Source organism: Lampris incognitus, chromosome 4 (genome assembly GCF_029633865.1).
Source record: "Lampris incognitus isolate fLamInc1 chromosome 4, fLamInc1.hap2, whole genome shotgun sequence".
Taxonomy (NCBI): domain Eukaryota; kingdom Metazoa; phylum Chordata; class Actinopteri; order Lampriformes; family Lampridae; genus Lampris; species Lampris incognitus.
Genome location: NC_079214.1, coordinates 62,788,574 through 62,815,577, shown reverse-complemented (window position 1 = coordinate 62,815,577; position 27,004 = coordinate 62,788,574). Strand labels below are relative to the sequence as shown.

Below are 27,004 nucleotides of genomic sequence, written 5' to 3'. Positions count from 1 at the left end.
TTGAAGATTTCCTACACCGGTGTGTACTACTCCCTTCAGAGGACAGCACAAACAGGCTCTAACCAGAGTAGAAAAAGAAGTGGGAGGCCGCGTTGCACAACTGAGCAAGAAGATAAGTACATTAGAGTCTCTAGTTTGAGAAACAGACGCCTCACAGGTCCCCAACTGGCATCTTCATTAAATAGTACCCGCAAAACACCAGTGTCAACATCTACAGTGAAGAGGCGGCTGCGGGATTCTGGGCTTCAGGGCAGAGTGGCAAAGAAAAAGCCATATCTGAGACTGACCAATAAAAGAAAAAGATTAAGATGGGCAAAAGAACACAGACATTGGACAGAGGAAGACTGGAAAAAAGTGTTGTGGACGGATGAATCCAAGTTTGAGGTGTTTGGATCACAAAGAAGAACGTTTGTGAGACGCAGAACAAATGAAAAGATGCTGGAAGAATGCCTGACGCCATCTGTTAAGCATGGTGGAGGTAATGTGATGGTCTGGGGTTGCTTTGGTGCTGGTAAGGTGGGAGATTTGTACAGGGTAAAAGGGATTCTGAATAAGGAAGGCTATCACTCCATTTTGCAACGCCATGCCATACCCAGTGGACAGCGCTTGATTGGAGCCAATTTCATCCTACAACAGGACAATGACTCTAAACACACCTCCAAATTGTGCAAGAACTATTTAGAGCAGAAGCAGGCAGCTGGTATTCTATCGGTAATGGAGTGGCCAGCGCAGTCACCAGATCTGAACCCCATTGAGCTGTTGTGGGAGCAGCTTGACCGTATGGTACGCAAGAAGTGCCCATCCAACCAATCCAACTTGTGGGAGCTGCTTCTGGAAGCGTGGGGTGCAATTTCTCCAGATTACCTCAACAAATTAACAGCTAGAATGCCAAAGGTCTGCAATGCTGTAATTGCTGCAAATGGAGGATTCTTTGACGAAAGCAAAGTTTGATGTAAAAAAAATCTTATTTCAAATACAAATCATTATTTCTAACCTTGTCAATGTCTTGACTCTATTTTCTATTCATTTCACAACATATGGTGGTGAATAAGTGTGACTTTTCATGGAAAACACAAAATTGTTTGGGTGATCCCAAACTTTTGAACGGTAGTGTAAATTGTAATTATCTCCCCCAAAATCTCCAAATTCCACCCACTTCCGTGTTTATATCTGAAATCCATTTTTTTTCTTCTCCAGTCTGTGACTCTGTCCATGTTCTGTTCATCACGGAAGGTTTTTCTGCAGTCTTCGTAATTTGTTTAATATGGCTGGAGTGTTGGTTTCCTCTCGTGATGGACATTATGGAATATATTATCACAATATTCATAGGGAATTTTGCAAAATACCAATGCATGTCATAATATCTGCTTACATATACTAAAATACTTCTAACTGCCAACTGAGGTTCATCACATTGAACTGTTTGGTAATGTGAAGTGTAATATCAAAACTGAATTAGTTTTCGAATAACTCAGAATACTTCAGACCTCATATTGTAAGAAGTTTTAGGTAATATTCTCCGTCCATCCATTATCCAAACCACTTATCCTGCTCTCATTACAATCTATGACATTATCTGAATTTCATCTTGACAAGGTACCACCGATAGACGATAACGGTGGTACTGAATTCGTGTCCGGCCCTCGTTTCTGCAGTAGTTGGTGGTAACGGTTGATTGATTTTTGTGTAATGGCCAGGATCATTATCTGACGCACGATCGTCTTGAGACGTGCACGTGTTATCAGTGGATGGTTCAGGGTTAAAGAAAGCTGATGGAGGATAGGATGGGACTGATGCCGGTTTGTCGCCATGGTAACATTTAATTGGCCCTCTGGACAACCGAACCACTCCACAGCCCACACTACACCCGACTGTATCCACCACTTCCCACAAAGAGCACCTCTTTAGCAGTAGCACAACAGGATCGTTTGTCTGAGCAATGTGTTCCTCAACAAAACCACCACGTACAGCTAGCCACAAAAAGGTGGAGGGAGGGTGGGGGGGGGGCCTGAATCTCATTACGTTGTGTTGACACATTGGATAGAATTATTCTAGAAATATTGGGATACTTAAAGTACAGTGAAGCTAAATAATAGCACCGATTCCTGCCAAACGGGGACTCATTTGCATTTGCTCACTGCGTCTGGTCTGTGCCTTGCCCCAAGGTTTAATTCATCAGCGGGAAGTTCACCCACCTCAGCCGTCATCATTCATGACACGGTGACTAAATCTCGCATCCAGGATGGCCGGTTTCAATCCCCCCCCCCCCGATGTTGTGGTCCCCAGTGCATCCGGAAGCCAGACAAAGTAAACAAACGTCTCGTCGCTAGCGCCCGGGGTCGAAAGAATGAAAAATGAAAGAATTAGTGCTGCCACGAGGGACCATCCACCACCGCGGGCGGATAGAGATGGATTTGTCGGTCAGCTGTCAGCAAATGGAAGTTCAGCAGTTTCGCAGCAGAGGGGAGAAATGGGCAACGACTCGGTGCTTTACTTGCTCCGAATTCCCTCGCACTCCTCCCAAGGGTCGGGAACGATTTCCAGGAAACACGGAAGCACGGGCAAACACACACAGGCAAGTCCGTGTACTTGAAACGTAGATGTGCAATAGTATTAACAGATTTCTCCTGGTTGTCTCCTTAGAATGGACTTTGATGACGAGGACGGAGAGGGACCTAGCAAATTTTCAAGGTGAGAAATGTGGAAGAGATGGCGATGGCTGTGTCCAGAAATGTTCCAGCCAGTTCAGAAAAGCCCGCAGAGTCCCGGCTTCTGTCATCCACTGTTGTGTGAATGCTTTATGGCCCAGTCACTGGTGTATGTCCCTTCATTGATTCAGACGCTGTAACTTGTTATATTTCATAAGAGTCAGATCCCCCCCCCTCCCCCCCACTTTATTATTTTGGCCAAAATATTCCAGCCAGTTTTCCCTCATCCCATCTCAGGAGTTCTCCCACGTTTTGTTTACCTCAACATGTTTTCCTTTTCTTCTCCATCTGATGATCTGTAGTAGTGGATGTATGTCACCTCGTGCAGGGTGTCACCGCCGCCTGGCCTTATTTGTGTTTAACTTGTACCAGTGTGGAGGGGAGATGCTGCCCTCTGCTGGGCAAAGGGAGAACTGCAGCAGCATAAACCGCTACTCCCTTCTAAATAACGGGACTGTAGAGTAGACTTTTAATCAAACGCGTTTTGTTTTATAAATGATGGAAATTTGGAAATGGTCAGACCTCCAGCCAAATGTTAAAACCCGCACTAATAGGTTATTAATATAGATCTGAGCCAGCTAGAGGGAGTGCTAGGGAATTTTAGATTCTTTTGGGGCCAGTCCTAATTCAGGGAGAAGTACAGCTGAATTACGCCTTGGAAATATATTATTCCTAAACCCCAAGGGTGTCAAGTTTATATTGGAGAATGTTCTTTTCTGTCTCTTATCGCCCACAACGATGAACAGCTCCATAGTGGAATATTAAATACGATATTAGAGATGATGTTCTGTAAAGTGTGAGTCAGTGAACACTTTTTTTTAGATTGTAATAGATTAAACACTGAGCATTAACACTTAATAAAGCCATGGATGTATAAATGTTTAAGCCACAAGACCAGTCTTTCCATTAATTCTTAGTGGAGAAGCTCAAGCCAGGAGATTGACAAGTCATGGACTCATCTCTTCCTTACGTTTGGCCCAGAGTTGTTTGTATTTCTAAGTTCTTAAAATGAGTAGAGTCATCAGCTAGGGGAGGTCACAGTCCATTTTTTTCCAGGTTTATGTTCTCTACATATTCTCATGAGCCATTAAACTTTCCATCATCTACTATCATGCACTGATGTGTCAGGACCATTGTGCCTGAGGAAAATGTGAAGCAATGCCACATGGTGCATTTCATTTCTGTATTTTGTGTTACATGCTCTCCTTCTTTCTGCTCCGCAGGTATGATGATGATCAGATTCCTGGTGGGGGATAAGGAGAGATATGCCAGGTAGGCCTAGCCAACTGGGGTCGTAGAGGATTTTCCATTGGCTCAGGGACTTCTATGCTAAGCGTCTGCTGACTCTTCCCTCTGACAGTTTAAACCTGACAAAGTGAAGCACAAAGAGACGGCTTCACTTAAACGAAGATAGGATTTCACAGGCTAGTGTTTCCGTCCTCTGCCACCGTTTGTCTTCGTGTGTTAACAAATTGAAGGGTAACTGAAGATTTCGAGGTCCTAGGTTTTCTAGGATTATGCCCCACAGCAGAGGGATAAAAAAACTGGTGCAAGCTTTGCACAGGTGCAACCAAAGAGTACATGTCTAAGCCTAACCTCCCCTCCGTCCCTTGTTCTCTACGGGAAAAACACCTCATTAAAGCAGCACACAAGGGGTGGACAAAATAATCACTTGAAAAACGTAGTTTTGAGTTTTAAATACTGTACCTAAACCACACATTGGAAGCCAGCGAAGCAGGTGTGACTTGTTGACGTTGATACCAGTTGTCAGTGTGCATCTGGATTTAAAGAGGCCCGTCAGTAAACACTCTTCATGTGAGTTTCAAAGCAATACAACATAACTAACAGTTCCAAGGAATCCAAATATTAAATTATGGGTACTTTTCCCAAAAAAATCGTTTCTCGTAAAATCATTTAATGTAGCAAGATCAAGCCGGCCGCCCAGTGTCTGCTGGAATAGGCTCCAGCATCCCCGCGACCTCGAGTAGGATAAGCGGCTTGGATAATGGATGGGTGGATGGTAGCAAGGGCAACAGCATTGCAGACAGTGACCACATAAGCCAGATTTGGACACTGGGGAGCGACTAAGAAGTGGTCACAAGTTAAAGCTCATCACCAGTGATGGCTGGACACTCACCACCACCAAGCTACTGAAAAATGAAGATGGAAGTACAGGATCACCTCTGTCACGGCGTCCGGGCGGCGTGGCGGTCTATTCCGTAGCCTACCAACACGGAGATCGCCGGTTCGAATCACCGTGTTACCTCTGGCTTGGTCGGGCGTCCCTGCAGACACAACTGGCCGTGTCTACGGGTGGGAAGCGGAATGTGGTATGTGTCCTGGTCGCTGCATTAGCGCCTCCTCTGGTCGGTCGGGACACCTGTTTGGGGGACTGGGGGGAAGCTACGTCCCCCTGGCGAAATTGGCCAGGTACAATTGGGGAGACAAAGGGGAATCCCCCCCCTCCCAAAAAAAGGCTCACCTGTGACGGAGATGATAACATCTGTTTGCTGTGAGATTCACTACACTTGTATTTCTGACAGGACTGCCGTTCAGACAGTGCTCGTACCCCTGACCAACCCTGCATATAATCTGGGGCAGCGAGTGAATAAAGTAACGTTGTCCTCATGACTTGTCTCTCACCATTTATCCTGATGGGGTTTACATTTGCATAGAGCCAACGGATGCTCGTAAACGTCAATACTGGGGTTTCTATCAAGCCGCTCTATGCGAGGTTTAAGGTTTGGACCGGGGAAAGGGCTGAATGCAAACACCAAAAAAAAATTTAAATGCTGCTTTTGTCTAACAAGCTAATAAGCTTAATGGCCGATGGAAACGAGTTTTTGCTGAATTAAAAAAAAATTAAATGCGAACAATTTAATCACACGATCAGCTGTTTGGACGTATGATGTAGTGCACGTTCAGTTTTGTTCGCCTGATCAGAGTTGATGGAAACAAAACTAATCACAATTTTGTGTTTTGCAACTTGAGAAAAGTTTGCTTAGAACTGCCAGACAATTGAATGGAAACAGCTTACTGTCAGTGGGCCATGTCACAGCAGTTATCAGTTATCAGGTCTGACGGCTGCCCTGTACGGTTTTACAATGACCGACGAACATGATGAGGCCATTTTCTAGGGCCAGATGCTATCGTTTGAATTTCCTTCCCCAATTCTGAAACAATAATGTCCTCACGAACATCGCTAAATAAAATTAAAGCGTGGTTGACCCATGACCACCTGGACAAACCCCTCTTTGTTCAGCGGCTTCCCCCAGTTATGGTGTTTAAAGCTTATTAAAGCCTTCATGGAGCCTACATCATCTGTTAAAGAACTTAAAGATTTTCTTGTTCAACCCAGAAGACCAGCGAGGATTAAAGCTGCTCTCTGTGTTAGGTTTTTGATATTCACAAACTGATCAGCGTTGCTGTTATTTTATCCACCCCTTGCATTTTCCACACTCGCTCAGAAAAGCAGCAACTCGGCTTGAGAATTCACCGGTGTATTTCTGCATTTATGGACAGCTAGCAGTATGTACCCCGTGGATCCATTTTAATTTCGCGAACTCTTAAATGATTGACGGGACGGATGACAAAAGCTTTCAGAAGGAGCTATAACGGTGTCAGTTGGGATTCATGACTTGTAAAAGACACAACCCTGTGTAGTCCATGGTAGAGGAAATACTGATATAAACAGATTTTGATTTTTTAGGCTCAATAATTAAATAAGTCTTAATATTTATAACTAGCACCCTTTTAACTGAAGGAACATTTTAGTAAATAGGTTGGGGAGGCATACAGTTATTAAATGTCGAAAGCGTTGTGGCTTTTTGTCAGCTTAGGTGTGTTCTGGTGGGGTGGCCTAGTGGTCCCGACCCAATCCTTAAGACAAGAAGTAGGACTTCTGTTTCTCCCGGGGTCTGACTCCTGTTCTGTGTTTCAGAGAGAACCACAGCGAGATCGAGCGGCGCCGGCGCAACAAGATGACACAGTACATCACTGAGCTGTCCGACATGGTCCCCACCTGCAGCGCCCTGGCTAGAAAGCCCGACAAACTGACCATCCTGCGCATGGCCGTGTCCCACATGAAGTCCATGAGAGGCACCGGCAACACCTCAACTGACGGAGCCTACAAGCCCTCTTTCCTCACCGAGCAGGTGCCCTCACAGACACAGCTATAGTTCCCCCCCCCACAGGTTTCATCACTGAACCTAATACGCCACATCTGGCCCCGAGACAAGATCCCCGGGCTAGATAGGCAACCTTTGGTTCTCATGCTGAAAAGGTTTAAAAATCAGTGTACAACATTTGTCTTTGAACGTGTCTCTGTAATTGTGTGTTCGTTTTTGCTTGCGTGCATGTTTGGGTTGTCGTAATCTGAGTTGAAAGATCGGTATCGGGGCTAATCAATGCCTGTTTCAGTTGGCCGGTATCCGCTAAATTAGGCTCCATCAAATTCCGAGCCTTTGTTTATTTTCCCCCACGGCTCTCCATCTACGCCACCTGTTATAAAGATGTTGTACACTGAAGTTACCCACAGTCTGCAGCAGTGAGACACGCGTTTTTAAACGTAAACAACATGAGGCTAAAATGTGGAACTGTTTTAAGATGAAAAATGAAAGCAGCCCAACAGCCTCTCCTGATGTCTGCCGTGCCAGTATTTCATGAGGCGGTAGTATCCAAGCTACTTTTAAGACAAACAGTTATGATAAGGCACTTAAAAAGAAATCATTCGAAGAAATACAGCAAGTTCTGGGCATCTGGGTGGCGTGGCGGTCTATTCCGTTGCCTACCAACACGGGGATCGCCGGTTCGAATCCCCGTGTTACCTCCAGCTTGGTCGGGCGTCCCATCCTTCCATCCATTATCCAAACCGCTTATCCTGCACTCAGGGTTGCGGGATGCTGGAGCCTACCTCAGCAGTCATTGGGCAGCAGGCGGGGAGACACCCTGGACAGGCCGCCAGGCCATCGCAGTGGTCGGGCGTCCCTACAGACACAATTGGCCGAGTCTGCGGGTGGGAAGCCGGATGTGGGTATGTGTCCTGGTCGCTGCACTTGCGCCTCCTCTGGTCGGTCGGGGCGCCTGATCGGGGGGGGGGACTGGGGGGAATGGCGTGATCCTCCCATGCGTTACGTCCCCCTGGTGAAACTCCTCACTGTCAGGTAAAAAGAAGCGGCTGGCGACTCCACATGTATCGGAGGAGGCATGTGGTAGTCTGCAGCCCTCCCCGGATCGGCAGAGGGGGCGGAGCAGCGACTGGGACGGCTCGGAAGAGTGGGGGGGTTGGCCATGTCCAACTGGGGAGAAAAGGGGAGAAAATTCCCCCCCCTAAAAAAAGAAAGTTGTGATGGTGCTTTTCTTTGTGCAGAGCTAATAAATTGTCAATCATATCACCTAAAACGAGTTGTTTTTACTAACCATGATGTACAGAAGTGTGTGCTGTGCCTCTGTATTATGCAGGGAAGTGAATCAGTATTGGAAGATACTAAATGATTTGGATCATATTGGGCAAAAAAAGAAAAAAAGAAAAAAATTGATTGGGGCATCTCTAGTGCATGTCTCTATGGATGCTGCAGGGCCTGCGTGTTCATCTTTGTGTCATCACTCTAGGAGCTGAAGCACCTGATTCTGGAGGCAGCGGACGGCTTCCTGTTCGTGGTTGCTGCGGAGACGGGCCGCGTAATCTACGTGTCGGACTCGGTGACACCAGTGCTGAACCACCCCCAGTCGGAGTGGTTCGGCAGCACCCTGTACGAGCAGGTGCACCCCGACGACGTGGACAAGCTGAGGGAACAGCTCAGCACCTCTGAGAACTCCATGACAGGTACAGCAGCTCCAGGAACACTGTCCCAGAGCTGAGAAGGGTCCATGTATTTAAACTCTGTGTCCCCCCCCGCTTATAGATGTCAGATAGCTCCCTGATGTTGAATCCTCCACAGTAGGGCCGGGCTTAAATATCAAATATAACAGAACTTTGGACCGACTACCTCGATATCGGCGATAATGTGATGACATTTTGGGGGTGCTGTTGCTGCTTTAATAAGGTATTTACACACAAGATCATTTTTAGAAGTGATCATCGGTAATGTGAATATGATGACCAAACAGGTAGAGGCATTCGTTGTTCATTTCACTCAGCTAAAGCCTCCTAACAGACTATGCAGTTTTAGCAGTCCTATAAGTTTATTGCAAGCCACACTGTGCGACATGGACCTAATAAACTTGGGTACGACATCAAGTGTGATGTATGTAGACTGTACGATGACACCTACTGAATCGCAGGCTACGACGGAAGTCCATAAAAACGTCGTCAGCGTGCGTGCCGCATCAGTGCGTGTAATCAGCCTACGCCACTGGTAGAGCAACATAACGCTAAGCAGGAATCGAGTCCTTTCGGTAGTCGCCGCAGCTGGTTTTGCGCGTGTCGTTGCTCGTTTTGTTGAATCCATGGCATTTGGGTCACAGATGCTAACAGTCTGTTCGTTTGTGTTCAACACCAGCAAAGATTCTGCGTCGCCTTGACCAGTGTGTCATTTTGTGCTGCATTTCTATTGGTTGGTTAGTACAGTGTTTCCCAGCCCAGTCCTCAAGGGTCCCCTATCCTGCAGATTTCTCTGCAACCCTGAATAGGTACCTGTTTGTAGTTATTCAACCAATCAGCAGTGAATGATGTCAGATGTTGCACACTTCGCATAATTAAGTGCTGCGAGGTGATTGGTCGAGTAAGTACAAGCAGGGCTACCTATGCAGGGTTACAATGAAAATCTGCAGGATAGGGGGTCCTTGAGGACTGGGTTGGGAAACACTGGGTAAGTAGACGGAGGTCGTAGCAGCAGTCACGTTGTGAGATGGTCGTCCTAAGTTTCTGACACTGTCAGACTTTTATCCCAGGTTGTCTTCGGTCGCAAGGCCGTAACAACGGCCGTCTTCGAACCCGTCTCACGGTGCGGCGTAGGACCACCGTTTTGGAGCCACGACCAAAGGTATCGCCACGTTTAGTCATCTTTCATCTGAGACGGCCCAAATTGCACAGTCTGTAGGGGGCTTAAGACAGTTTAATGAGTTCAGAAAGTTGTACAGCTCTACTGTAATGCAGCCTTTAAGACCAGGGAATGACAACCTTTAAGTTATATTGCTATATTATCGTAGCCAAAATCGCAAACAATACCAAATCTCGTATCACAATATTGATGTATGAGTATACTGCACAGCTCTCCTCTACAGTGTAAGTTTGATATTCTCCCTCGCCCAAATCTTTGACCTGCAGCTTGACTCCGTCCCTGCTAAACACTATTGCTGGCTCCTTTCCTGCTCCCATGTCACGCTCAACTCTGCTGTATTGTAGTGAAAGCTGGATTAAGTAATGAAAGCAGACGTTGGCTGTCAGACATCCCGGCTGTGCCCACTAGAGGGCACTGTTGTCTTGTTAAAGCTCGACCTTTAGTCCTCAGAATTTCCAAAAGCATTTCGTCCGTGTGTCTGTTCATTTGCCCGCCTGTTGTTTACCCGAGGGACCCCCCGTTGCAACAGCCAGCTTTGCTCAGCCATGGAGATACCCATTTGGGGCATGTAATCCTCATATCAGTGATCTCCATTAAGCGCTCTGGCAGAAGAAGAAAAAGCCTTCATGCACACAAACGGGCGCCAATACATAGCGTTTGAAGTCATAACATCCAAAATCGTTTTTGAGTGTGACATTCCATTCTTTGGGAATGGATGGAACTAAAGCGGCGTGATTTTGGACGCCCCCGGTTTTCACCTCGTTGCTCGGTGGTTGAACTCTCTTATTGCATGTGAACCTCACTTAGGGCCAGTCAGCATTAACCATGCTGGTTCTTTCCTATGGAACAGTTGCTGTTTGGTACTGACGTGTGTGAAGCATGGGTTTCATTTCTCGGGTTGAAAAACGGGTCAGTCCAGTTCATCTTATCTCGGAGACGTTCGTATTGTGTGGATCCACGCGCTGCCTTTCACCAGATTAAACGGCCCATCCGTATTATCCCCTGAGATTTGGTTCCATGATGTTTCTGTTGTCACGCGTGTTATTTTTCCACGTCTCTTATCTCCAGGTCTAATGGTTTGCACATATGAGGGCTTCTCCTCGTCTCTCTGTCATGTCACAACTGAATTAGTTAAGTTGATTTCAAGTTCGGTTCAGACAACTTTATTGATCTTAAAAAGGGCAATTCATTTGCAAGCTTACCCAGTCCCTATACATGACTCAGAAACTCACAGGCAGGGCAGTTATGAATCGGAGGCAGCAGATCAACAAACACAGAAGTATCGAAACGATGAGTAGTAGTAAATAAAACACAGCATTTGTTATAGTGAGATAACAGAGATGGGGTGAGGAGCTCGGACATCCGGAGGGAGCTCAGAGTAGAGCCGCTGCTCCTTCGCGTCGGAAGGAGCCAGTTGAGGTGGTTCGGGCATCTGATTAGGATGCCTCCTGGGCGCCTTCCTTCGGCGGTTTACCGGGCATGGCCAACTGGGAGGAGACCCCGGGGTAGACCCAGAACTCGCTGGAGGGGCCGCATGTCCAATCTGGCCTGGGAACGTCTTGGGATCCCCCAGGAGGAGCTGGAGGGCGTTGCTGGGGGAGAGGGACATCTGGAGTGCCCTACTTAGCTTGCTGCCACCGCGACCCGACCCCGGAGAAGCGGCGGATGATGAATGAATGAATTAATTTATATGAATTTGTTATCGTTCATATAAGTAACCGAGTTTAAGAGAATGTAACAGTCATTTAAAATGACTACTATCAGCATTTAAGCAGAAGGAATGAAGGAGTTAGTGTAGAGGTTTGTTTTCCTAAGGGGTGCATTATAGCGCCAGTCTGAGGGCATTACTGTATTATGTGATATGGTAAATAAGTTGTCCTTAATTTCTCGAGTTTTGGTGGATTTCACGTCTGTTGGTCACAGTAGTTTGTTTTCTTTTTTTCCCCCACATTTTTCTCCCCAATTCTATCCAGCTAATTATCCCACTCTTCTGAGCCGTCCTGTTTGCTGCTCCACCTCCTCTGCTGATCCGGGGGAGGGCTGCAGACTACCACATGCCTCCTCTGATACATGTGGAGTCGCCAGCCGCTTCTTTTCACCTGACAGTGAGGAGTTTTGCCTGGGGGATATAGCACGTGGGAGGATCACGCTGCCTCCTCCCCCCCAGCAGGCGTCGTGACTGACCAGAGGAGGCGCTAGTGCAGCAACCAGGACACATACCCGCATCCGGCTTCCCACCCGCAGACACAGCCAATTGTGTCTGTAGGGATGCCCGATAAAGCTGGAGGTGACACGGGGATTCGAACTGGCGAGCCCCGTGTTGGTAGGCAGTGGAGTAGACCGCTACGCTACCCGGACGCTACAGTAGTTTGCTTTCTTACCACAGATTCCAGACTTCCGTTCAACATGAATGTGATCCTGAACTAGCAGAGCGTAACGTGCTGGTTAGAGTTTTCCACAGTCGCAGATTTTGGTGCAACACTGGCATCGTTTGCTCGGCTGTGCGCTATAGCTGTAGGAGTGAGTGCACTGTGAAGAAAGTCCAGTGTTGGCGTGTGTTTTGTCGAGCGAGAAGACTGATCAACCATGCCGTCTGTGGTAATTAACAGATACAAACGCATCAAGACATATAGAACATTTGATGAAATCTCATTTTGTGTTGGATAATGTTTAGCTTGGTCATTTAATGTCTGTACCTTTGTCTTCTGGATTTGCGTGCAAGTTCCTTCTCTTTCTTCTTCTTTTGCTTTTGTGGCAGACTCAGCACATTTCCTGTGCAGGCACCATTGCATTTGACCATTTAGTGGGAATGGTGGACCCCACCAGCACCAATGAAAATAACATGGAGGAGCAATTATAGAACACTAATACATTGAATGGCTGTTGCTACAACAACTACTACTACAACTACTACTACTACCACTACTTTCGGCTGCTCCCGTTAGGGGGCGCCACAGCGGATCATCCGTTTTCATCTCTTCCTGTCCTCTGCATCTTCCTCTGTCACACCAGCCACCTGCATGTCCTCCCTCACCACATCCATAAACCTCCTCTTTAGCCTTCCTCTTTTCCTCTTCCCTGGCACCTCGATATTCAGCATCCTTCTCCCAATATACCCAGCATCTCTCCTCCACACAAGTCCAAGCCATCTCAGTCTCACCTCTCTTGCTTGGTCTCCAAACCGTCCAGCCTGAGCTGTTGCTACAACAGTGCCAGTGGGAAAAGCTGTCAAATATGGCATTCGTAATAGCTTACATTTTCTAAATAATACAATATTACTCTCTTTTTCCCTGTATTTAAAATGGGTATCTGGCCAGTGTTTTAGGTTGGCGCTTTTCCAGATTTCCTGATTATGTATTCCTGTCCACCTGCTGATGTGGTATTAAATTGAAGGAGGCAGTGGAGACCGGTTCATCAGTCCACATCCATGAAAATTCACATTGCCCCGCTATGACAGAGATGGATGTTCCCATCTCGTCTCATCATCCTTACCAGAGCAAATCACATTACCAGACATGGAGCGCTGCCCCATCCCCCCCAACCCCCCCCCCCCCACACACACACACACACACACACACCTCCGTACAAACACCCTGTCTTTCTCTCCCAAATCAGTTAAATTGTTCGTGGTGTTTATCTCTCTACGATAGGTTTTCATCAGCTCCATCCTTCTGGAGACGGCCTTATTTTGAAATAGGAGTCTGGCCTCTGATGAAAGTTCAGCCTCTGATAAGCGTCATCTTTCGCAGCATATTCCCGCCGCGAAAGATGATGCTTATCTTTCGCAGCAGGAAAATGAACCTGTCAAGCACCTGCTGTCACCTCCCACACTGCATGCTTATAATGAGCTCTTGGCATGAGCCGCTGAAGGAGTGGCTGAGTATTCATAATGAATGGAGATCAGTTCGGTTCAAGGCTGCGGCTCAGAAGTGCCTCTTGTGTGCTGATGTGGGGCTGGCGATGGGCTAGCGCTTGGCTGGGGAACCAGCAAACCTTTCCAGGGTTTAACATTAATGCTTTTTTTCTCCACGTATCCGATCGAGCAAGCGGGTCAGAAATCTACTTGCTCGGGGTCCATTTTTACTTGCCCCTATACAAATGGTTTAATTTATTATCAAATAACAACAAAGACTAAAGTTAATTGTTGTGTTTAATCTTTATTTAAGTAAGTGAAACAGAAGGACACAGAGCGTCATGGATTTGTAGCAACAGAAATTCTTGCATATCAAAAATGGTTTGACCCATTCCCTCTGGTTCTCCCCAGAGATGCAGGCGTTAACTGTGAGTGAGTGAAAGTACAGGCTATGACTTCACATCTAAAAACCTTATGAAACCATCCAAATACAAATCTCATCTTTGTATAACACTTTCATTATCGAAATTGGCAACTGCGAGCCCCTCAGTGCTAATGTGTAGCATTTCACCAGCATTTCCCAATTGTGCTTGGCCAATTACCCTATTTTCCAAGCCGTCTCGGTCGCTGCTCAACCCCCTCTGCCGATCTGGGGAGGGCTGCAGACTACCACGTGCCTCCTCCCATACATGTGGAGTCTCCAACCGCATCTTTTCACCTGACAGTGAGGAGTTTCGCCAGGGGGACGTAACGCGTGGGAGGATCACGCTTTTCCCCCCAGTTCCCCCTCCCACCTGAACAGGCGCCCCAACCAACCAGAGGAGGCACTAGTGCAGCAACCAGGACATACAGTGCATCCGGAAAGTATTCACACCCCTTCACTTTCCCCACATTTTGTTATGTTACAGCCTTATTCCAAAATGGATTAAATTCCTTTTTTTTTCTCAACAATCTACACACAATACCCCATAATGACCAAGTGAAAAAGGTTTTGTAGAATGTTTTGCAAATTTATTAAAAATAAAAAAACTGAAATATTGCATGTACATAAGTATTCACACCCTTTGCTATGACACTCAAAATTGAGCTCAGGTTCATCCTGTTTCCACTGATCATCCTTGAGATGTTTCTACATTTTGATTGGAGTCCACTTGTAGTAAATTCAATTGATTGGACATGATTTGGAAAGGCACACACCTGTCTATATAAGGTCCCACTGTTGACAGTGCATGTCAGCAGAAACCAAGCCATGAAGTCAAAGGAATTGTCAGTGGACCTCCGAGACAGGATTGTATCGAGGCACAGATCTGGGGAAGGGTACAAAAAACATTTCTACAGCTTTGAAGGTCCTGAAGAGCTCAGTGGTCTCCATCATTCGTAAATGGAAGAAGTTTGGATCCACCAGGACTCTTCCTAGAGCTGGCCGCCCAGCCAAACTGAACAATCGGGGGAGAAGGGCCTTGGTCAGGGAGGTGACCAAGAACCCGATGGTCACTCTGACAGAGCTCCAGCGTTCCTCTGTGGAGATGGGAGAACCTTCCAGAAGGACAACCATCTCTGCAGCGCTCCACCAATCAGGCCTTTATGGTAGAGTGGCCAGACAGAAGCCTCTGCTCAGTAAAAGGCACATGACAGCCCGCTTGGAGTTTGCCAGAAAGCACCTAAAGGACTCTCAGACCATGAGAAACAAGACTCTCTGGTCTGATGAAACCAAGATTGAACTCTTTGGCCTGAATGCCAAACGTCACGTCTGGAGGAAACCAGGCACCTCTCATCACCTTGCTAATACCATCCCTACAGTGAAGCATGGCGGTGGCAGCATCATGCTGTGGGGATGTTTTTCAGCGGCAGGAACTGGGAGACTAGTCAGGATCAAGGGAAAGATGAATGGAGCAAAGTACAGAGAGATCCTTGATGAAAACCTGCTCCAGAGCGCTCAGGACCTCAGACTGGGGCGAAGGTTTACCTTTCAACACGACAACGACCCTAAGCACACAGCCAAGACAACGAAGGAGTGGCTTCGAGACAAGTCTGTGAATGTTCTTGAGTGGCCCAGCCAGAGCCCAGACTTGAACCCCATTGAACATCTCTGGAAAGACCTGATAATAGCTGTGCAGCGACGTTCCCCATCTAACCTTACAGAGCTCGAGAGGATCTGCAGAGAAGAATGGGAGAAATACACCAAATATAGGTGTGCCAAGCTTGTAGCTTCATACCCAAGAAGACTTGAGGCTGTAATCGCTGCCAAGGCTGCCTCAACCAAGTACTGAGTAAAGGGTGTGAATACTTATGTACATGCAATATCTCAGTTTTTTGTTTTTAATAAATTTGCAAAAATTTCTTCAAAACCTTTTTCGCTTTGTCATTATGGGGTATTGTACAGTGCATCCGGAAAGTATTCACACCCCTTCACTTTCCCCACATTTTGTTATGTTACAGCCTTATTCCAAAATGGATTAAATTCCTTTTTTTTCTCATCAATCTACATACAATACCCCATAATGACAAAGCGAAAAAGGTTTTGTAGAAATAATGGTGCTGTTTGTAGAGGCCTTTGAGGAGCTCAGTGACCTGTAAGAGAAGGACATTTTAGTATAGGCTATAAAACATTACTGGGTTAAACATACATTAATTTCAAATTAATTCCTTCAGTGACACTTTCTTCATTCTCTCATCCCCGTTTATGGGCTGCCAGTTCTAGTCCATGGGCAAAGCGCTGGATGTAAATGACATGGGGGACTTCTTCCCAAGTAGAGTAGCTACCACCCCCCCCACCCCCCCCACACACACACACACACAGACACACACCTCCCGACCATCACTAAGGCTCTATCGGATCTGAATCCGACTAACTTCTGCTTCCATTCTGGGAAGCCAACTTTTCAAAATACTGTTTACAGAGTGACATTAATTATGTCAATTTTTTAACTCAAACATCTATTTATGAAACATAACAAAATGTCATCATCAGATGTTTCTTCAAATGAGTTTCAAACTTAACTTACCAGCATTAAGAGCTGCACAGTGTCCGACAGCAGCGCGTGGTGGAGTTCTTCTACTGCCAAGAACACATTTTTTGGCTCCCCATCTTTCAGCATCCTTACATAAACTCCCTCAAGGTCACGGACGCTCACATCAATGGCAGAGTCTGCCAGGACACTGAGGAACTTGGCAGCCCCTGCGTCCTCAAAGAATGGTTCCCAAAGGTCGTCAGACATGACCATGGCAATCCTTAGGAGAGACAAATTAATAGCTTTTATGAATCATAATAGAATTCCCTGTCTGTTGCTCACAACATTTAATCAAAATTCATTCAGTCACCTTTGTTTTTTTGGTAACACTATTCCAAGTAATAAGGTGGTAATTATCACATAATTTCTTAGAAATAAGGTTGGAATTACCTTGTAATTTCCTAGTAATAAGGTGGTAGTTTTTACAGGTAATTTTACAGCTAACCCTAACCCAAATTACAAGCTAATTTCAACCTTATTTCGAAGAAATTGCATTATGATTACCACCTATTACTACGTAATTTCCGAACCTCTCCGAACCCCTAAAATAAAGTGTAACTGTTTTTTTTCCCCTTTTTAAAATTTTGATTTTTATTAGTTTTTCCACAATGGGGGTTGAGAGTATTGCCACAAAGGGGTGACCATATCCCCCGAAATTCGTCAGATTTTTGATGCATGTCATAAGTCATCTTTCTAGTGGTAAGATAGTTACAGCTTGTGTTAGTCACATTCTTACAGATGGCACGTCTGAGGCAGACCATAACAGTAGTATAAATTTTTTTAGCCCTATATAAAAGACTGATCAACAAGCACTCTCTTTCTTTATCAAAAATAATATCTGAAATGTAGTACAAGAGGTATAACCTTGGTGAGATTTCAAACGCTTTACCAATTATTTCCTGAATAACAGAGTGCACCCCTGTCCAGTACACCTGAATCTTATTGCAGTTCCAGAATAACTGCATAACAATGCCTGTGCAGGTCTTACATTTATAGCATAATGGGAGGGGGGGGGGTTATTAGGGAACATCTTTTGGAGACGAACCGCAGAAAGGTATGATCTGTAAATAAGTTTGAAATTTAGTTCATGTATATTACTTGAGGTGCATTTAGGGAAAACTTCATCACAGATAAGATGCCAACCCTCCTCACTGAATTTTAAGGTCAGAGCTCGTTCCTATACCCGTCTCAAGGAATCATACGATGCTGTACCATAGTTTGATAAAATGACATGAACGTTTGAAATCTTAACCCTCAGATTAGGGAATACGAAGCATTTCTCAAGCTCTGTCATCTTTAAGCGTAATTTGCCTTCCCTCATTTTAGACTAATCTGATTAAAGGATTTCATAGAGTCACCTATAAACAAGCATGACAAATCTCTAGACACCTCTCATCATCCTATCTAAAAGCCCAATGCTCCGAAGCTGTGCAGGGAAATCATGATTCAGTTCTATAGGAGACCATGGTGATGTGCTAGTTGGGATGTTTAAGTATTTTCTTACATCAATCCAAGTCAAAAGTGTATTATATATGACAAAATGTTCAGTTATAGACTCTATCTTTTGAATATTGTGAATTAATAAAAGGGATTTAAGTATTCTTGGGTAATATGAAAAGGATTCAGTACCGACGCATTGGCAGTCACGTCTATTCAGAAACCAACAAAACATATGTTTTATTTGAGTGGACCAATAATACAATTGGATATTTGGTAAAGATACTCTGCCCATTTCCCTTGGTTTAATAAGTATGGAAAACTTATTTTGCAGCTTGTTATTATTGCAAATGTTGAGTCTTTTGGAGCAAGAACAAGTAAGATGACTGGGAAGACTGAAACAGGTCATTCAAATAGGGGAGAATATTAATCTTTACAACATTAATTCTGCCCAGAAATGAGGTTGTAAGCGTGGACCAGTTACTCAGGTCTTGTTTAATTTTCCTCATCAAAGGAGATGTAATTTGCATGAAATTAGTTTTTTAAATCAGGGGTGATAAAATATGCCCATCAGCAGCCATCTTGTTTTGGCTCACGTGACACCCCCAGCCACCTTTGTTTTTAAATCATAGCCATACAACATTTATAGAACAGTACAGAAGTTGGGAACAGCGAGTGAAGGCAGAGCCAAGGGTCAAATGATGTAAGTTGAAGAAAGAAGACTGTTGTCTGGAGTTCATGGAGGAGTTAAGACATTCAGTGGGTGGTAGTAAAGAGTTGCCAGATGGCTGGGCAACTGCTGCAGAAATAGTGAGGGAGACAGCTAGGAAAGCTGTCTATTATTTTCCTATAGATATTTTCCTAGCTGTCTTATTATTTTTCCTAGCTGTCTACTGTCCAGATGACACATCAAGTGTCATCTGGATAGAGGAGTGAAGACAAGGAGACTTGGTGGTTGAATGAGGAAGCACAGGAAAGTATACAGAGGAAGAGGTTGGCAGAGAAGAAGTGGGATAGTCAAAGAGATGAAGAAAGTAGGCAGGAAGGAGTATAAGGAGATGTGACGTAAAGTGAAGACAGGGGTGGGAAAGGAAAAGGTGTATGGTGAGTTCTGTGAGAGGTTGGACACTAAGGAAGGAAAAAGGGACTTGTACCAATTGGCTAGACGAGAGATTGAGCTAGGAAAGATATGCATCAGGTGAGTGTGATGAAGGATAGAGATAAAAATGTGCTGACAAGCGAGGAGAGTGTGTTGAGAAGGTGCAAGGAGTACTTTGAGGGGATGAAGAATGAACAAAATGAGAGAAGGTTGGATGATGTGGGGATAGTAAATAAGGAATTACAGTAGAGAGGATGAAGAGTGGAAAGGCAGTTGGTCCAGATGACATACCTGTGGAGGCATGAAGATGTTTAGGAGAGATGGCAGTGGAGTTTTTAACATTCTTGGAAAGTGAGAGGATACCTGAGGAGTGGAGAAGCGTACTGCTACCAATTTTCAAGAATAAGGGTGATGTGCAGAGCTACAGTAACTAGAGAGTTATGAAGTTGATCAGCCACAGCATGAAGTTATGGCAAAGAGTAGTGGAAGCTAGGTTAAGAAGAGAGGTGATGATTAGTGAGCAGCAGTATGGTTTCATGCCACGAAAGAGCACCACAGATGTGATGTTTGCTTTGAGAATGTTTATGGAGAAGTATAGAGAAGGTTAGAAGGAGTTGCATTGTGTCTTTGTGGATTTAGAGAAAGCATACGACAGGGTGCATAGAGAGGAGGTCGGGTATTGTATGAGGAAATCGAGAGTGGCAGAGAAGTATGCAAGAGTAGTGCAGGATATGTATGAGGGCAGTGTGACAGCGGTGAAATAAGCGGTAGGAATGATGGATGGGTTCAAGGTGGATTATATCAAGGATCGGCTCTGAGCCCTTTTTTGTTTGCCATGGTGATAGACAAGTTGACGGACGAGATCAGGTAGGAGTCTCTGTGGGCTATGCTGATCGCAGATGACATTGTGATCTGTAGTGAGAGTAGGGAGCAGGTTGAGAGCCTGGAGAGGTGGAGGTATGCACTGGAGAGAAGAGGAATGAAAGTCAGTAGGAGGTAGATAGAATTCATATGTGTGAACAAGAGGGAGGACAGCGGAATGGTGAGGATGCAAGGAGTAGAGATGATGAAGGTGGATGAGTTTAAATACTTGGGGTCAACTGTCCAAAGTAACGGGGAGTGCAGAAGAGAGGTGAAGAAGAGAGTGCAGGCAGGGTGGAGTGGGTGGAGAAGAGTGTCAGGAGTGATTTGCGACAGAAGGCTACCAGCAAGAGTTAAAGGGAAGGTTTACAAGATAGTATTGAGACCAACTTGTATGGTTTGGAGATGCTGGCATTGGTGAAAAGACAGGAGGCAAAGCTGGAGGTGGCAGAGTTGAAGATGCTAAGATTTTCATTGGGAGTCACAAAGAAGGGCAGGATTAGGAATGAGTGTATTAGAGGGACAGCTCAGATTTTGACGGTTAGGGGACAAAGCAAGAGAGGCGAGATTGAGATGGTTTGGACATGTGCAGAGGAAAGATGCTGGGTATATTGGGAGAAGGATGCTGAATATGGAGCTGCCAGGGAAAAGGAAAATGGGAAGACCAAAGAGGAGGTTTATGGCTGAGGTGAGGGAGGAAGTGCAGGTGGCTGGTGTGACAGAGGAAGATGCAGAGGACATGAACGAGGTAGAAACGGGTGATCCGCTGTGGTGACCCCTAACGGGAGCAGCTGAAAAAAAAGAAGAAGAGGGTAGAGTTTCCAATGTCACTTTGGTTTGTTCCACCGTCCACCATTTCCGCCACTGGGGATAGCTGCTGAGAGCTAGCTAGGAAAACAAAAGCACTATCCTCTTCCTATTTTGGTTGTGCAATGTTTGACGTACTCCCTTTGTGCTGTAAATCGAGCCTTCATTTGCCCGTGAGATCATACCCGGTGGCAGACAGAATTGCATGGTGAAAGAGAGACTTATAGGGAACCAATCTAAACACTAATGGTTGCATTATTCCATAGCCTTTACACTGTGCAATCAACATGTACTTCATAATGAAAAGTGAAAGCAAAAAAATCATCTATCGCAGATTTAATTTTATCTTGCTGCAAAGGGTTGAACAGATGGATGGCAATGTGGTGAGCAGGAGGAATGAACTGTGGGGTGAATGGATGGCGGGCAACATGGGGCAATGTTTGATGGCTGACGCGGCCTCGTGTCTGGTTAATGTGAAATACCAGCAAGTGATCTCATCTCCCTGATTCCCGAAGATGTCCTCTCTCATTCTGCTGAAGCATCATGATATATTCTGTTTATGCCAACGTGGACTTGTATTTCCCTCAATTCGTCAGCCCCCCCCCCCCCCCACTATGCACAACACACGTGCGCACACAAACACGCGCACATGTACTGTTGATACTCGTGTATAAACACAACTCATACATTTTGGACAAACAGCTTTCTGATTCTCTACGGATTTCACAACATATCAGTTGTAGTCATACCCGGGCAAGAAATATCAGACTCATTCCTCTCGCAAGTATTTTTATTGAAAACATGTCATCCAAACACTACGGCAGCCAAGTTCAACTAACATGAGGACATGTGCCCCATTTTTCTTTTTTCTTTTCCAAAGCAACCCCCACCCTCCCAGACAAAACAGGAATGGTAGGACAAAACCTTTGCCCCAGATCCACATCACCCACATCCTGCCAGTAGCCCTCCATTTAACCCTTCCACCGGGAACACTTTCCCCATTAAGAAAAAACAAACAAACAAATAAACTGTATAATAATAATAAGTAAATGAATAAAAACATTCCTTGACTACATCCATCCCTTATCCAAGCCACTTATCCCAATCAGGATCGTGGGATGCTGGAGCCTATCCCAGCAGTCACTGGGTGGCAGGCGGGGCGACACCCTGGACAGGCCGCCAGTCCATCATAGGGCCGACATAACAATTTAACATTTGATGTTGGTCATGTGGTGGCACTGTTGCACAGTGGTTAGCACGGTCGTCTCACAGCAAGAAGGTCCTGGGTTTGAACCCCGGGGTTGTCCAACCTTGGGGGTCGTCCCAGGTCATCCTCTGTGTGGAGTTTGCATGTTCTCCCTGTGTCTGCCTGGGTTTCCTCCCAAAGTCCAAAGACATGTAGATCAGGTGACTCGGCCATACTAAATTGTCCCTAGGTGTGAATATGTGTATGTGTGTCAGCCCTGTGATGGCCTGGCGGCCTGTCCAGGGTGTCTCCCCACCTGCCGCCCAATGACTGCTGGGCTAGGCTCCATCCCGCTACCCTGAGAAGGAGAAGTGGCTTGGATAATGGATGGATGAATGGATGTTGGTCATACCTACTCTACAAAGGATGAAACTGAAAAATTAATCCTTGATCACAATCTATAAGACTGAGTCTAGGAAGGTGAATGTATTGACATGAATTACAGAAGTTCTGTTGAGCCTCTTAAGGTGTATTTGACTTTCTTCTAAGTGCAGAAGAGACATCAACTCTTCCAGCCACCAGACTTGTTCCGTGGCAAATGGCCTTCATCAAATAGTTTACTGCCCTTCATGTACAGTGTACCTGTTTAATACCCGCCTGCATAAGCAATCCATGCCTTGACACCCTTGTCTGTAGGAAATATATAAGTGCACACAAACAACCTGGTTTGGGTGGCTTTCACAGTTTTGTGTGTGTTGTGTGTGCGCGCGCGTACTCCAGTCACCCTTTTATGTGGGTAGGAGTTAAAATGTCATTGGCAACAGGACTGTGCCCACAAGGGCTGTGTGATATGACCAAAGTCTCATATCACGATATAAAAGTGCATCTCAAAATATAAGAATATTGTGGAAAAGTTCATTATTTTCCGTAATTTAATTCAAAAAGTGAAACTTTCATATATTCTAGATTCATTACACATAACGTAAAATATGTCAAGCCTTTTTTTGTTTTAATCTTGATGATTACAGCTTACAGCTCATGAAAATCAAAAATCCAGTATCTCAAAATATTAGAATATTAAATATGACCAATCAAAAAAAGGATTTATAATACAGAAATGTCGACCTTCTGAAAAGTATGTTCATTTATACACTCAATACTTGGTCGGGGCTCCTTTTGCACGAATTACTGCATCAATGCGGCGTGGCATGGAGGCAGGCAGCCTGTGGCACTGCTGAGGTGTTATGGAAGCCCAGGTTGCTTTGATAGTGGCCTTCAGCTCATCTGCATTGTTGGGTCTGGGGTCTCTCATCTTCTTCTCGACAATGCCCCATAGATTCTCTATGGGGTTCAGGTCAGGTGAGTTGGCTGGCCAGTCAAGCACGGTAATACCATGGTAGTTTTGGCACTGTGGGCAGGTGCCAAGTCCTGCTGGAAAATGAAATCAGCATCTCCATAAAGCTTGTTAGCAGACAGAAGCATGAAGTGCTCTAAAATCTCCTGGTAGACCGCTGTGTTGACTCTGGGCTTGATGAAACACAATGGACCAACACCAGCAGATGACATGGCACCCCAAATCATCACTGACTATGGAAACCTCACACTGGACTTAAAGCAACTTGGATTCTGTGCCTCTCCACTCTTCCTCCAGACTCTGGGACCTTGATTTCCAAATGAAATGCAACATTTACTTTCATCTGAAAAGAGGACTTTGGACCGCTGACCAACGGTCCAGTTCATTTTCTCCTTAGCCCAGGTAAGACGCTTCTGACGTTGTCTCTGGTTCAGGAGTAGCTTGAAACTAGGAATGCCACACTTGTAGCCCAATTCCTGGGCACGTCTGTGCATGGTGGCTCTTGACGCACTGACTCCAGCCTCAGTCCACTCCTTGTGAAGCTCCCCCAAGTTCTTGAATCGGCCTTGCTTGACAATCCTCTCAAGGCTGCGGTCATCCCTGTTGCTTGTGCACCTTTTCCTACCACACTTTTCCCTTCCAGTCAACTTTCCATGGATATGCTTTGATCCAGCACTCTGCGAACAGCCAGCCCTTTCAGCAATGTCCTTCTTTGGCTTATGGGGTATTGTCAGGAGGAAGATGAGAGACACCAGACCCAACAATGCAGATGAGCTGAAGGCCACTATCAAAGCAACCTGGGCTTCCATAACACCTCCGCAGTGCCACAGGCTGATTGCCTCCATGCCACGCCGCATTGATGCAGTAATTCGTGCAAAAGGAGCCCCGACCAAGTATTGAGTGCATAAATGAACATACACTTCAGAAGGTCGACATTTTTGTATTATAAATCCTTTTTTTGATTGGTCACATTTAATATTCTAATATTTTGAGATACTGGATATTTGATTTTCATGAGCTGTAAGCCGTAATCATCAAGATTAAAACAAAAAAAGGCTTGACATATTTTACTTTATGTGTAATGAATCTAGAATATATGAAAGTTTCACTTTTTGAATTAAATTACAGAAAATAATCAACTTTTCCTCAATAATTCTAATTTTTTGAGATGCACCTGTAGGTCATTCATATCACGATAACGACACATATCATGATATAGGTCATTCATATCACGATAACAATGCATATCACGATATAGGTCATTCATATCACGATAATGATAACAATACATATCATGGAATAGCATATTTCTGTAAATTCAATGAATAAATAGTTTATGTAAAATGACCACATGGAAAGGCCTATATCTTATTACATTTTGAATTATATACTCGACAAATAAAAGGTACTTAGTCATATTTGATTATTTTTCTCCTTTTGCTTAGAACCTTTGCGCAAAATAGATTAATGTATAAAATATAACAAGGTAAATAGAAAACGGCAGTTGTTATCTCCTTCCATCTTCGTGATTCTTTGACATATGTTGTGCCGTGGGCAAAAGCCTCTTGCAACGTCTGTGTCTGGGGTTTGTTTTGAGCACTCGACTGCTTTTGCGGCCCTCGTCTGTAGACTCTCTCCATACTTGTTGACATGATTCCTGTGTAGGTGGTAAAAGAGGCAAGTGGTGTTTGAGTCTGCTGTGGGGACCGGCGTGCGGCACGTTTTGCAAAGTACGGTTTTCTGATCCCTGTCAAGACTTTTCATACCCAAACCACGTCCATATGATAGAAGCAGCCCCTCTTTTAGGTACCAGCTCCTCATTTTGCCCTGGCTGGCTAGAGTCCTTCCATTCAGAATGACTCCCGTTCTGCTTTACGTTCACTGTTCTCCATGTTTGTTTGTATGGCCTTCATGCAAATGTCCTGCCTGCGTACGCGCTGTGCTGTGCAAAGGGCGGAAAGAGTCGTCCAAATGACGAAAAATATTGCCATGAAGAGTGTGATGTGCAACACAACGAAATAAACGACAGCACTTAATATGAGACGATAGATGTTTTCTATATCACACAATATATATCATCATGTCGTCACAGCCCTAGTGTCTACCATAATGTTTTCCAAGGTCAAGCTAAATATTTCCCCAAATTCTGTCTTTTAATATTAGATAATAATTAATGAATTGTTTTACAGTCACTCACTGAACTTTAGTTTACTTAATGCTTTAGTGTATACGTCATTAATCAGGGTGGATCGTTTTCAGAACTACTTGCAGAGCTAGGCTTTAGTCCACATTACAGACTACTAGGCTTCCTGGCAGCTTCATATTTTTCCGAAGTTTTAGGATAACAGACGATACCGGAGGAGTTTTCAGTCAGCTAACTGCCTGACCCACTCAGCTTTATCCGTCAGACAGGCAGACTGATGTTAGATAAGCAGACATCTCTCACTGAGGGAGTTCACACTTCTGCCGTGTATGTCTAAATGTCACTGGCTCTTAGTGTCGTTTTAATTTTATACGGCTTGTTCCAGTGTGTGGGGACATTTCCATGCGCTTTTGTGCAACTCTGCCATCTGTGTTGATTTTTCTGTGCACATGCATGCCTGGATCTGTCTCTATTTCAACCTGTTGTCCTTTTTCAGCCCTGTTGCACTGTCTGCACCTCTAATGTGGGCCAAAACAGTCTGAATTTTCTCCCAAAGGGCTCTAATCTAGGGAACTGTGTGGTGAGTGAGCCTTGTGTCTGGTAATTCCAGCCATGGTCACCATGAAGTGCTCAGGGAGAGCCAGCAGCTGTTTCCTTTGGCCTTCTCAGGAATTCCTCTCCCCTTATTTCTTCATGTTCCTGCCGGATCAGCAATGACCATGACTTATCTGTTGAGATGGCTGAGTGCTTAGGTCATGCTTACAGTTCGGGCAGCGATGTCTGTGCTGATAACCCCTCATCAGGACAAGGAAGTCCTGATATTCCTGAAGTTTGGGTTTATTGACATAAGGTGGTATGATTTACTCGCTAGTACTGTTATTGACGAACGGATGTGACCTTGTTTGACGACTCCCGTGGTCAGCGGTCCACCTGTTAGTCCCAGAGTGGGCACAAAAATCAACAACGGCAAATGGGGACATTTAATAAAAACATTTTAAGCCAATAATAACTACACACACACACACAATGAAAGCCCCCATTAACCACAAACCAATTCGAAATCTTTGTATATTTCCAATGCTCAGTTCTCCTCTCGGCGGACCAGTCTATATCATGGAGCTATTTTTTGTTGTTGAAGAACACCGGTGTATTAACTACGCACTGGCATGTCATGCCGCCTGTGTTTCAGAAGCCCTGTCCAGAATTGTTCTCCCCTTCGCTCGTTCACTGTTCTCCACATATGAAACACTGTAGAGTATTCTATTGGGAGTGAGAAATACTTTATATGTTTTGAGATGTTTATTGATCATTTAATTGATAATCAGAATCAGAATCAATTTATTGTCATCTCAGTCATGTACTGTCATACACAAAAGAGACAAAATTTTGTTTCTCCCAGCCCACAGCAGTGCAACACAAAAGACAAAAAACACGTCCAAAAGAAAACAACACCACCAAAAACGTACAAAAACGGAGAGAATAACAGGGAAAAAAAATCAACAACTCTGTCCATTCAGTAAATTTGCAACACAGTCCAAAAATGT

General features: G+C 45.0%; 1 protein-coding gene across 1 annotated transcript in view; it reads left to right on the top strand.

Moving 5' to 3' along the window:
* Positions 1 to 27,004, top strand: part of arnt2 (aryl-hydrocarbon receptor nuclear translocator 2) — a 111,001-nt gene that overhangs the window by 12,465 nt on the left and 71,532 nt on the right. The window contains exons 3-5 of the mRNA XM_056278323.1: positions 2,644 to 2,691; positions 6,649 to 6,862; positions 8,319 to 8,532. Of these exons, the coding sequence (XP_056134298.1) occupies positions 2,644 to 2,691; positions 6,649 to 6,862; positions 8,319 to 8,532 (476 nt within the window). The remainder of the gene's footprint in view (positions 1 to 2,643; positions 2,692 to 6,648; positions 6,863 to 8,318; positions 8,533 to 27,004) is intronic.